A 13,937-nucleotide genomic window follows, 5' to 3' on the forward strand; every position below is an offset into this window, starting at 1 on the left:
AACTGAACGACAAGGAAGGTGAGAGAGTAGGAGCTAAATTAGCGTCTACTTCTACTAAAAGTTGCACACTTTAAGCTTGCAGGATGTTACAGAACTGCCTCAAACTAAAAATGCTTTCAGAATGTCGACTGAAGCCCAAAAAGAGAGACAGTGAAGTGAAATTAAGCAAAAGGAAAGTGGGAATGATGATGGGAGTGAACGGAAGAGACAGAGCGAATATACGAAATAAAAACTGAGGAAGTAAGCAGCACAGAATAGGGAAGGAGAAAGGGAGAGAGAAAGAGTGCATGAACGTGACGCTGCATGATAAATCCTATTCATGAGGAGAGTTCATTCGGAACCCTGCCATTTTCCCAGAGACAAAGGCGGTGAGCTGTCTTTACTGGGAGCTTGAGAGTCATGAGAGGAACTGAAAGATATGAAGGCACTGTATGAGTGTGCGAGTGTGAGTGTGTGTGTGTGTGTGGCAATCCAGTTTCTCTCCCACTGAGCTCACACTCGACACACTGCCACCCTCACAGCACTACCACACATCATTTAACTGCTGCCACTGCTGATACGCAGCCTGGGCTCATGGTAAAAGCCAAGTGACTCAACAAACACTGATTATAATTCAGATAGAACTACACTTCCCCTGTATGCAGTCATAATGTGATCAATTTTCCACTTCATTACAAAATATCTGCAAAGACTGGCTTTAAAAAAAATATGTAAACAAAATGTGTCATCATTTATACAGCATGTTGTCATGCCATTTCGTTTAAAAATGCAACGTTGCATCAATTCATCAGTGACAGGTTTGGATATTAAATCAGAAGTCAGAAAAATAGTTCTACATCAGTAACTGTGTTAGTGTCACTACATCAGTAAGTGTTTCAAGTCCGGAATGCCGTGTCTCCTCCAAATAGCAAGCATGTAAACAGAAAAGCAGCTCTTGCCATTAGCTAACTCAATAGGTCAATCTAAAACTTGTGTTTCTGTCACTTGTCCTTCTGTGTACTTTGAATGAAAGGTGGATGTTTAGTCTAGTTATTAATATCTTATCTAAATGGATTTTGAAAATCAATTGAAAAAAATTAATTATCGAGAAAGTAATCCACCTCGTTCGTATTTATTACACGTGCTAGTGTATTTCAGCGCATCTTCTTAATCACTGTTATGGGTGTGACCGTGAAATAGGCTTAAATCAATTAGCCCAAATGGATCCTAAATCTAAGCTGCGTGACTCTACAGTCTGGGCTAGAATGAAATCAGTCCCATGCTCGACTTCATACAAATTTTTTTTTTTGTTTTGTTTTTTTTTTTTTACTGATGATGCTGCTGTTTCAATCCATTTAGAGACTATGTTTATGGTATTTATTATTTTTCTTGAAAGAGAAGGAGGGCTTACCCCCTCATATTTATCCCAGCATGCCCCGCATTCTGTGGTGTACTGTAAATCCATAAAACATGCTCCACAACTTTCACACAAGACTATTTCATACTGTTCCATCACTATTTGCTATAGGGACCACATCAGTTTATCAGAAGAACACAATCTAAGCCAAGATGTTCTAGCACTGTGTGCGCACATTCTAAAGGCAGCTCAGTATTGCCACTGACTCATACAAGTTCACGATGTGCAGCACAGAAAGATCCTGATTCCCCAGTTGATTACTCAGAATGGAAACCTTCCTCTGTAGCAACCTGTAGCAGCATTATGCAACATTATCATCCATCTAAACAGCATGGGTTTGCCATTGCATTAAACGGTATTCTCTTATTCTTATCATGTCTCAGGTTAAACACAAGAATTTATCCATTATTCCCTAAAATGTCATGTATGGTGGTGTGACTTATCTGATTCACATTCCGTCACATCTCTGTGCTCGTCTACGGACACTAGTGAGAAAAACTTATAATATAATATTCTGCATCCACTCAAGGTCAGTTCCAAAAAATAATGTGTAAATCCTTCCAGAAAAGTGACCGTAATATTTATTTATTCTTTACTACAAGATTTGGAATTCACAATGCATTTCCCACAACCACCATTCATTTCCTGATCATGAATCTTCATTTCTGTATTTTGTGCCATGGGTTTGTAAATACATGTGCCAATTATTTCTAATGGCCCATCAAATGATTAAAAAGAAGATTTAATTCTAGTGAAAATGAGGGTGTGAATGCACTCCTGCTTGTTATAATAATGTATGTAGTGTAGTGTAGTGTACTGGGAAGGTGAGTATCAGGATAAGGAATATCCTGATCATGGACAGGAATGGATGGGTACCATAAAGAAGAATCTTTTCATTCTACCATCTATTATGGCAACATGTAGCCTACTATGCAGAAAAATGTGCATGAATTTCCTCCCCATCACAGTAATCTGAGGCCAGTTTTTCCTCAGGGTATAAACATAACCCAGTCACTCCACAAAGCTTGGCTTTATGGAAAAGTAGTGAGAGAGAAAATCAAAAGGCTCAAAAAATCAAAAAGGTTCCCTGGTATGATGAGACAAACATGTAAAGTGCTACTTTAGGAGGAAATCCAACACTGCTCATCATCCTGAGATGATCATCATCCCTACAGTGAAGAATGGTGGTGGTAGTGTCATGTAGAGAGTTAACCTTGTCATTTTGGTTGTTTCTCTGACTAATGCCCTACCCCAGTCACTGAGATTTGGCGGACAGCCTTCTCTAGGTATAGCCGTGGTTGTGGTATATTCTTTAAAAAATATACATTTTTTTTTTTAAATAATGGATGTAATGATGCCTCACAGGATGTTCAAAGTTCAGGTTTCTTTTTTTTTTTTTTAAACAAACTCTTCTCAAAGTTCTGATACTTTTTCAGAACTTTGTTCCAGAATTGTTTTAATAGCTCCTTGGTCTACATGATGCTTAGGTGCGTTCTCTGTCAATCTATGTCAAAGGCCCCGGGCCTTCCAGGAACAGGTGTATTTATACTGAGGTCACATGATACTTTAATGGCACATAGGTGGACTCAATTAGAGTTAGAGGTTAGTTAATTGTTCTTGGAAGAGGTGGGTCTTTAGCTGTTTTTTGAAGATAGTGACAGGTTCTGCTGTCTGGATTTTCCACCACTAAGGGACAGTCAATTTGAAGGTTCTGGAAAGGGACCTCTTGCCTCACTGAGTAGTCACTACCAGGCATCGGTCGTTAACCGATCGTAGATTGCGTGAGGGAACGTAAACCTCAAGGAGAGAGTTGAGATAGGCGAGTGCTGTTCCAGACAAGGTCTTGTACGTGAGCATCAAGGCCTTGAATTTGATACGGGCAGCTACAGGATGCCAGTGGAGGGTGATGAAGAAGGGTGTGACATGGGTTCTTTTGGGCTGCTTGAAGACGAGGAGGGTTGCTACATTCTGAATCATCTGAAGGGGTTTGATGGAGCTGACTGGGAGACCCAAGAGTAGTGCATTGAAGTAGTCCAGTTTTGAGGTAACAAGAGCTTGGACTAGTAGCTGTGTAGCCTGTTTGGTGAGATAGGGTCTGATTTTCTTGATGTTGTACAGAATGAAACTACAGGATTGTGCAGTTGTTGAAATTTAACTAATTACTGTATGTGACTTGATGCCAACTGGTTGCACCAGAACTAATTCAGGCAGGGGAATACTTACAAATACTTATGAAATTACAATTCTAAATTTAGTATTTGTAAAGAATTTTGAAAATTATATATATTTTTTCTCCCACTTCAGTATTATTGGCTATTTTGCATATATTCATGGCATAAAAATGTATTTGAATACTTATGCAACGCACTGTACGTTAAGAGTTTCTTCACCAAATTGCATTTTACAGACCCAAAAAATTGTAATTCACTGAAATAGCTCTAGAGGACATTGATAAAATATCACCAAATTGGAGATATGTAGGCTTTGAACAATCACTCAAGTTAAATAAAAAAACAAAACAAAAAACAAAAAAAACAAACACACAATGATGAAGGCTTCAAAGGAATGTCAGCAGGAAATGCCTCGGTCCTAAGGTTCTCCATTAACTTGGTTGAACCTTGAAGTGGACATTATTATATTTGTACAATTGCTACTGTAGATGGACATTGTTGGACATTATTGTAGTGGAAGTGCACAGTTAAACAGAATTTACCTATAAAATTAATTTAAAGTTTCAGCATTTAAACACGGTGTACTGAAACATACGGCATACTGTACATTACAAACCTGATGATAATTACAATAAGGACTGTAGGAAAGACTTCAGCTCAAAAACATGCAATACTAAAGGGGCAAATATTCAACTACACTATTAATAGGGACTTCTGCTTTTTTTTTTTTTTTTTTTTTTAAACTTGGTACAAACAAAATGTAAAATTTTTAAACATTACGCTACAAAGTAGTGTATATATTGATTCTTTCTCAACACACAGAGGAATTTTAGAGGCATTTCTTGTACTCAGGAAAGACTTTTCTGAAAAGTAAGGGGCTTATAATAACGATTATCATATGAAATCCATTAGGACATGGAAATTTCATTTCAACAAATTTTAAAAAACAAAATGTGTTTGAAAGCAACACATCATACTATATTTTTCTTACCTGAGGGTGTGCTATTACTTTTGTCAAAGATATCAGAAGATCCCCTTGATAGTGCTTTTAAGTACACCTGTATAACTAGATTTATTTGATTATAATGCTGCAGGTGTTTATGCATTAATGAATAAATTGAATTTTTTAACACAAGGATTACCAGAAACAGCTGTACCCAAGAATACATTTATTGTTTCTGTTACTATGAATTATCACGGTGGACAAATGGTACATTTGTTACAGAGCCCACGGGGTACATGGAAACTCCAATGTACTGCCCAGTCCCATGTTTTGACTGCATGGAAATATAATAGACTAGGCAAAAAAAGTAGTAGTAATAACTGGACAAGCAAACAATGATAAATATAAGGATGATTTTTAATATTTGGATGCAAGTCTTTTGCAGTCAATGACTGCATGAGGCCTTGGACCCATGGACCTTCAGTTGCTGCTTGTTTGTGGGTCTTTCTTCCTTCAGATTTGCCTTCAGTAAGTGGAAAGCATGTGTAATTGGGTTGAGGTCAGGTGACTGGCTCTGCCATTTAAGAACATTCCATTTGCCTTAAGAAGCTCCTGGGTTGCTTTCATAGTATGTTCTGGGTCATTATACATCTGTACTGTGGAGTGCCATCCTATCAGTTCTGCACCATTTCACTGAATCTGAGCAGAACGTATAGCTCTATACACTTCAGAATTCTTCCTGCTACTTCTATCAGCAGTCACATCATCAATAATCACCAGCGGCCCAGTTCCATTGGTTTGCATCTTGAGGTAAAACCTTCTGTATTTACATTCATAAAGGTGTCTTTTAACTGTACACTTTGACAATGATATGCCTACCTCCTTCAGAGTGTTCTTGACTTGGCTAGATGTTACGAAGGGGTTTTTCTTCAACAAAGAACAAATTATGCATCCATCCACTTTAGAGGTCTTCCATGGTCTTCCAGGCCTTTTGGTGTTACTGAGCTTGCCAGTGCATTCCTTCTTTTTAAGAATGTACCTAATTGTTGATTTGGCAACTCCTAAAGTTTCTGTTGTCTCTCTGATAGGTCTGTTTTGTTTTGCACGGACACCTCTTTGCAGCACTTATTGAGAGTTTCCATTAACAGCTACCAAATGCAAATTCAACACTTGGAATCAACTCCAGACCTCCTTCTCCTTAATTTGTCATGAAATTACAAGGAAACAGGCTACACCTGGCCATGAAACTAATTATTAGTGAATTGTCCAATTACTTCTGAACCTGTGAAAATGGAGGGACTATGTAAAAGAAAATGGCTGTAATTCCCTGTACGGTTAATGCAAAATTGAAACCCCTTGAATTAAAGCTGAAAGTCTACACTTCAATCACATATGGATTGCTTCATTTCAAATCTATTGTGGTGGTGTCCAAAATTGTCACTGTCCAAATACTAATGGAAAGCTATAGTATGTAAGCTGGATAAAATGAAAAAAAAAACAATAATATAACAGTAGAAGGAAGGGCTAAACTGAACGCCATACAGGTTATCCATATAACCTTTAGTTGACAAGGTCAATGTAATTTATCTTGAACTCAAGCAGTGATTTGGAAAACGCAGTTTAATTTTAACAGCCAGTGCTACAATGGTGGAAACTGTGATAATTGCGCTGAATACCTTTGAATTTGTGAAAGACAGCCCACAGCTCAGCGATGTCTGTGGCGAAGGTGATGTCGGTATCTAGAACGATGACTTTCTGCAGGTCTGATGGCAGCGTCTTAGTCAGAACCAGCTTCATCAGGCCGTAGATCCCTGAGTAATGCTTGTTGGGGATCCATGACACCTCAGACTAACACACACACACACACACACACACACACACACACACACAAGATGATATTTATTCAATGCAGAGTCTGGTACAAAAAAACCAAATTAAAATTTTTTTTTTTTATCAAATTCATACCTGTGAAGATGATTCATGAAAGATACACTTTAAAAGTCTTATTATCAAAGGACAGACTCACCTTCAATTCGTCTGCATCATAAAAGTCAACTCGCACAGCTGGCACCATCCAAGTGTGGAAGAGGGAGGCTAGGATCTGCTTGGCGATGGAGTCTGTGATGAAGTGGAAGTGAAGAGGATTTCGTCTGCCACACATACAAACACCATTACTGCTTTCAACCACAACTGAGTTAACCACAAACTTCATCACTGGGAGATACTTACTTACTAGGGGATGTATATAGTTTTATTTCTTTAATTTTGCAAAGTGTTTAGTGTAATAAAGTGTATAAAATGGCTACAGGTCTACTGTACTCACTGGTTTATAAAGATACACACATTCTGGCACACCAAAAGGTCTTAATCGCAGCAGAAAGCTAATATTGTGGTTAATATCAAACAACATTAGTGGTAAATATTACTGACATAGCTAGCATGAGCTAGCTACTTTGCAATGCGCTCAATAAACTTTCAAGGTTCAGCTTTCTAGGACTGCTAACAGACTTGCTTGTGTGGTCGCACAGAACCATGAGTTATATGTTTTAATGTCATGACATTTTACAATTAAAGGTCAACCTAAAAATATCTTTATGATATTATTAACCTTAACATAAAGCAACGTTTTCAAAGTAAAAAAGTGAAATATCTTGGTATTGTACATAAAAAGAGGATACATCTTTAGCATGCTAAGGACTAGAGATGTACCGATACCAAATTTCTCAGCCAATACCGATAACTGATTATTCAGAGTGATATCGGCCGATTATTCAGAGTGATATCGACCGATTATTCAGAGTGATATCGACCGATTATTCAGAGTGATATCGGCCGATTATTCAGAGTGATATCGGCCGATACCGATAGTTCTGCCTTTTATGCCTTCTTTTAAATTAATAATAATTAATTCCACAATTCTGAAGGAAATGCAAATAAAAACTTTATTTTCTCCATTTCAACAAGTTGTTTCACAGTAACTGGTCTCATAAACCGAAAACACATTACTCTAATTAACACATTCACTAAATTCTGAAGATTAAAGTAAGATTTCTTAACTTACTGAATGTTATTAATTCATATTAACATTGACTGAATTCTAAAAAACCTCATGTTAGTCTCACATTCACTCACCACAAACACAAGCATTTCTACTTCATCATTGACTTCAAACTGGTAACATATAATATAAAGTTTTTATATATTAACATTAACTGGATATGAAATATACTACTCTACAAATATATTTTTCTGTGCAATATATACTTATATAAACTCATCTTCATTTAAATCTTTAAACGGTGTACTGGCGCTTTAATTCAGTGCAAGCAGGGCAACAAAAAAAAAAAATTAGACTCAACGCCGAAACTCCCGCTTCACTGCTGCAGCGTCCGGTGTAAAATTTGATCAGTGCAGAGATTACAGAGCTCACAAACTGTAGTTTTGTCGTCATTTAACACAAGAGACATCATCTTTACACACAGCACAAAATCGATGTGTTTTCCCACCCTCTTTTGACTGACAGGATATTATCGGCCCTGATCATCAGATGATTTTAAACTATCAGCTGATGGCCCATAGCGTGAAAAATTGCCTTTATCGGCCGGTACCGATTATCAGCGGATACATCGGTACATCTCTACCAAGGACACAACTTTTATTCTCCATATAGGGGCTTCCGTTTACTCTCCTCGCCTGAAAAGGTGTCCTGGTTTGACCTGTGGCCCTGACACTCTGGGGTTACTCCCATTAGGCAGATGTTTTGAACAGCAGCTTTGATTGCTTTTGTGCCTCTAAAAGCAATGCACAAATTAAGCCTAACTAGCATGTGATCTATAAAAAACACACTTTATTAGAAGTCCCATTTGTACGTACTTCCATATGTTTGTTATTTTACTCAGTGTGATGTTCCAGTGGCCCTCAACTGTCACTATGAGTAAGAGTCCTGGACAGAATAAACTAGGCTTGGTGGCAGCTGTCAGGTCAACAAACAGATGCAGCAGTTCTCTTGAGCTAGTGTCAACATGCCATAATGTGTCATTTATTACAATGGCTTGTCCTTTTGAAAACTTAGTTTGCATCCATGTTGTTTTTTTGTGTGGCAGGCACAATGTGACACAAAGGCTAGAGCAAGCAAATTTCCCTGCAAATTCCCAGCATATTAGGAAGGTAGCTTTAACACTGGTTTGTTCCATTTTTTTCACACAGAAAAGGAAATTATTCATTCACTTCACAGTACAGGCCAGATTCTGGCTGGGAAAATACATACAGACTCACACTGCTACTGCCACAGCGATTAACCAAGAATTTTCTGAAACTTGGCATGAAGCTTTACACTGTTCAGATGTCGCACTAATGACGATAATCAGCCCATTATTTAGTTTCAATTGAATCTGGCAGATCAGGCAGGAACGGACATTTTTTTAGGACCGGGATCTGACAAAATCAGGCCGATCCTGGACACAGGTGGGCACAGACTAGGGCCACTAAGCTTGGTCACAAACACCGAGTTTCCTCTAGAGCAATAAGCAAGGAAACAGAAAGAATCCATCATGTGTATATGGGGTTTCTGCGCCCTGCTACAATATAATGAGAGAATTATTGAATACTATATTGTCTACTAACTAGGTAACTGATGGCATCCATCTTCTCTTGGCTTAGATAATGAACTAGTTTAATAACACAATGTTAACTTCTTGGATATCTAACTTTGAGGCATATTCTCTAACATTAGCTAGCTAGACTAGAAAAAGCACTATATGTAAAGTCTGAGATGTAGAAGAATTAAAAGAACTTAAACAGATACAAATACATATAGATGCACTGTTTCTTTTTCTTTTATTTCCAGAAAGCTTGCCAGGAAGGTTTGCAGGGCCTCTGGTTGGGATTAGAGTGTGAAACAGGACTGGGATTGGGAGTGGGAGACGTAAAAAAAACAACAAAAAACCATCACACAAGCAAGAGGTGTTTACTTTTACATGGGCACAAGCCAGCAGGCACATATGAAGCTCAGGGGGCCAAAGAAAGATCACATTCATGAACCTGGATAGACAGTGTTCATTCATTCATCCTTAGTAGTTGCCTGGTCAGGGTCACGCTGGTTTAAATTAAGCTACTAGGTTGTTTATATTTTGGGAAATACAACCAACTAAATTCTTCATTTAAAAAAAACAATCACATGCACATCTCTAGGTGAGACTGATCTGGAACTTGAGTGATGTACAGTAGCTGAGATTGAGGAACTTTCAGAGCCAGAATTCACACACCAAGCTGACACAACGCTGTCATTTCCACCTCTGGGTTTTCTTTTTCAGTGTTTTCTATGGTTTGCAAGGGCATAGTGATGGGGCTCGTATTAAATCCATTTGGGATTTAAATCTGACGACAGATATGTATATTTGGAGCACTAAACAGATACTGATGGTGGCATTGTACATGAAGAAGAGGCTGGATTTAGGTGGGCATGAAAATGGAGATGACTGCTCTAGCCATCCATTCTATTTTGTTTCAAACCAAGGTTTAAAACCTAGCATCCTTGTCTTCTAAGGAAGCATTTTCCAACATTTCCTCAGCTTTTTCAGTTCATTGCTTGATGCGCATGTGAGGTACACTGAATGATACAGTACTATCCAAATTTACAGACATCTATGGTGCTGCCAAAGTCAATGTTGGCAGAGTTTCAGTGTTACTAGGCAGTATTCGCTGAAACACTTTCAAGCACTGCCTATTTCACATCTTCACCCTCAGATTCAAGTATTCAAGCAATCTTTAGATTCTGTATTCTGAAGAATAAAGCCTCTCGCCCTGAAGAATTCAGTTGCTCAAATAAAGTGAACAATACTTGCTATACATCATAAATCACATAGCCTCACCATACTGCTGCTGTAACACAAGAGTTCAAACTCATACATTTATTGACCTACAAGTCAACATTTTAAACAGTTTATCCACATGCCATATATAAAATGTGCATATGCACTTAATTTCTGCCTGATAAGTAAATTCCCAATGGCAGAAAATGGCTTTAAAATGTGCATATAAGATACGTGTGACCTGTGAAATCAGCAAATCACCTCACAAGAACAAGGAAGCAATAAAAAATGTGCACTTCACAAAATTATCTAAATATTGCAGATGCTTCAGAGACACCATTAACATTTTCGCTGCTTCAGTTCATAATTGTTTAATTGCTGTGAGAGTAATAGCTGTAAATTGCAGACAAACTCATTAAGGGATTCTTTCCACACAAATGATTCTTCATTTCATCGTATCAAATGTATACTGTGTAAATAGTTATAATGCAATATGTGGCAACCAAAATGACTATTCATGTGAACACTGTATCTGTAAGAGAAGAAATAGAGCAAATATCACAGCCTGTACCGTGACCTGTTGATCTTTAATGATTTTATACTCATTTATACATTTGTGTTGTCAGTGCATGATGGATGATTCACTTACCGGTGAAAGAGCACAGACTTGACCAGCGTCACCACATCTCGGCTTGCGTTGTACCCCGCGCACACGATGGCAACATGAATGGTCTGGGGAATGAGAGAAATCGCTAATGAGGTCAAGCAGAGCCCAAAATCTTAATGAATGGTGACGCTGATGAGGATATTGCAGCAAAACCTGCTATAATTGGAGCTTGACATTTAGAGCTTGCCATTTGGAGCTTGGCACTTGGATCATTAGTGGTTTATTGCACTTTTCCAGGGTGCCAGATATTTGCTTGTGCTTCACATTGTGAAGGTTTATGGCGTTAGCCCTAGAGCCACAGGTGCAGCATCAGATATCAGCATGAAAACTGTATGTAGGTCCATTTGGAAATCTCCCCCAATCTGCCCAAAAACCCCTCCCCACCCACAACCCTAACCCCGGCCATTCCAAAGCAGAGATGTGCATAGGGAAGGATTACACTCTCCCCCCATGTACACAGAGTGCTGGAATTGATCCTGACTGACAGGTAAAGGCTATCTGGCCTTCCTTTCTGTCTCATAGAGTTTTTTTGCCAGTGGGTCAATGCAGCCAAGCTTATCCAATCAGCTCGTCCACAAGCTCCAGGGAGGAGGAAATGAGGAGCACAGACAAAGAGCATCTTCAAAATTGCACAGAACATATTCTCCCTAGGCAAGTAATATCTCTGATTTCAGCCCCTTTCAAGAGGTTAATACCTGCTTTTAGTTTGAAACTGGCCTGAAGGAATATTACAAGCCAAGCAATTACGCTGATAAAAAATTATGTAATCAGAAATTTTGCACAAAAAAAAATAAGCTTAAGATCTACTGATAAAAATCTTTCACTGCTGTATAATTAATTCTCTATAATTTGCCTAAAACATCGGGAAATAGCAGCTTCACAAAGTTTTATCACTATCCTTTCCTGGACTTAGAATAGAATAACAATATTAAGACCACACACTACATGTAGAAATGACCATTCTGATTACATCAATATTGTTTTCAGGTTTTTGAATCAATTCCATCCACAATACGTCTTCTCTTACTGAAGAATTAGTGAAGTAATAAAAATATACAAACTCAAAAGAGCAATGTTTATTTCACTGTCCCCCTCCATTCACATTATCTGAAATTTAACAATATTGGTTAAGGCTTTAAGCTCCACCCACTTGGCACAATCATATCTGAAAAGCTTGTTACCTGTTGTGAAGTATGCCACTTATACATGTCATAATTGTCTTAATACATATTATACGTCATAATGAAATACATGTCAAATTTCTTTTGTAAACCTTCAAAATTCCACTAACTAGATTTTTAGTTTTATTAAGTATGCAAATGTATTACTTAGACAACATTTCAAATTTTGAGAAAGATCCAAGACAAATATATATATATATATATATATATATATATATATATATATATATATATATATATATATATATATATATATATAAAATGTAAGAAAATTAGCAATAAACCAGCAAGGAATAACTGTGATATCTATTGTTTAAAAAAAAATATATATTTTTCTATTCATCTGTACAGTTTGCCTTATGATTATACTTGGAGATTGTGTGAGACATTTTTTCTATACATTTATGTTTAAATGGTCTAATGTATATATGGGATATTAGTTTAATGTCATTATGCCTCTTCTCTGTGTGTATGTGTGTGTGTGTGTGTGTGTGTTTCCTCTATCTGCTCTCACTTTGTGTATCTTAGCTGTGTTTTCTCTCTCTCCATGTTTTTGCTAGTGATAAAAGGTTCTACCAACACCCAGGGAGTCACTTATCACTTCTGTATTCTCTTTGGGTTAATTTTCCTCTGTTGCATCCATCAGCCACGTCATGACTTTGTCTGAACCCATATCCTCGTTATGTCTCCTGCCTCAAGAAACTGCACTCAAGCAATAATTTAAAACCGCCAACTTACAACAAATTACTTAGCTGTTCAATATTTGGACAATGACTGGCTCAGCTTTGGCACATGAGCAGCCTCCAGAGATTCAATCCTGTGGGTGACACCCAAGAATAGCAATAGCCTTGGAGACGCAGCTTATATCAATTTAATAGCCAGGCAGTGCCATTAATTGTTAACATGCCGTTAACTGTGGTGTCAAACAAAAGGTCAAAAGAAACTTGTCAACACAATCATCAACTGCTGACACTTGACTGCTTTGATTACTAAGGCAAGGAAGAGAAGCGCAAAGACTCTAATGAGACTCTTTACAAATGTCTGTTACTGTGTCCAAGACTAAACCCTATTCAATCTACAGTGCGCTATTTTCTGGGGCTGCCATTTTGTTCTTTTAATCTTGCAATGTACTGTCAAGACATATGGTACAATCATTGGGCTTCACAAAACCGAACTCAATATTCCCGCCAGCTTAACAAATGTTTTGGTAACTCCGATTTTCTTCAAACTCACGTGCTTATGTTGATAAATGCCAATCACCCATAAGTTACCAAGCACATTCACGGCACAGCTGATTTACATTAAGTGACAACCACAAAACTCCATTAAAAGGCAAACCACAGAGTGCTGAACGACAAACCGTCTGCTAATAGCAGGTTGTAGTAAATCCTCCAGTAATGCAGCTCAGCCACTGCAGCGTGTCGCCAACCATAGAGCTTTCTGTAAGCAGACGTTTATTAACAGTTATGGAAGATGTCTCCAGTGACAGCGGTTTGTAATGGTCAGTAAGTTTTCTGCCATGTGAAAGTCTTCAGGACAGAGGAGTTTGCGCATTGCGGTTTCTGTGCTACATGTCAAGCTGCGTTTTTGGGCTACATCGCACCACCCCATTGTTGATTATTTTTCTAGAACAGCACAACCTGTCGTGTTCTATCCCTTACGAATTACACAGCAGACTAAACATTTTGCTAAGTACCATTTCTTATTGTAACCAGAGTGACACACTAACTCTTTCTCCTATTATAGGGTGCCATTTCTTATGCCCTAAC

At 37.9% G+C, this 13,937-nt stretch overlaps 1 protein-coding gene across 2 annotated transcripts in view; it reads right to left on the reverse strand.

Annotated features, from left to right (window-relative positions):
- large1 (LARGE xylosyl- and glucuronyltransferase 1) overlaps positions 1–13,937 on the reverse strand; it is an 83,651-nt gene that overhangs the window by 39,962 nt on the left and 29,752 nt on the right. For both annotated transcript variants that reach the window (XM_017494741.3, XM_017494742.3), the window contains exons 4-6: positions 10,970–11,052; positions 6,537–6,660; positions 6,187–6,358 (exon numbers count right to left, since the gene is read on the reverse strand). In XM_017494741.3, coding sequence (XP_017350230.1) covers positions 6,187–6,358; positions 6,537–6,660; positions 10,970–11,052 — 379 coding nt within the window. The remainder of the gene's footprint in view (positions 1–6,186; positions 6,359–6,536; positions 6,661–10,969; positions 11,053–13,937) is intronic.

Source organism: Ictalurus punctatus, chromosome 19, assembly GCF_001660625.3.
Source record: "Ictalurus punctatus breed USDA103 chromosome 19, Coco_2.0, whole genome shotgun sequence".
In the NCBI taxonomy this organism is placed as follows: domain Eukaryota; kingdom Metazoa; phylum Chordata; class Actinopteri; order Siluriformes; family Ictaluridae; genus Ictalurus; species Ictalurus punctatus.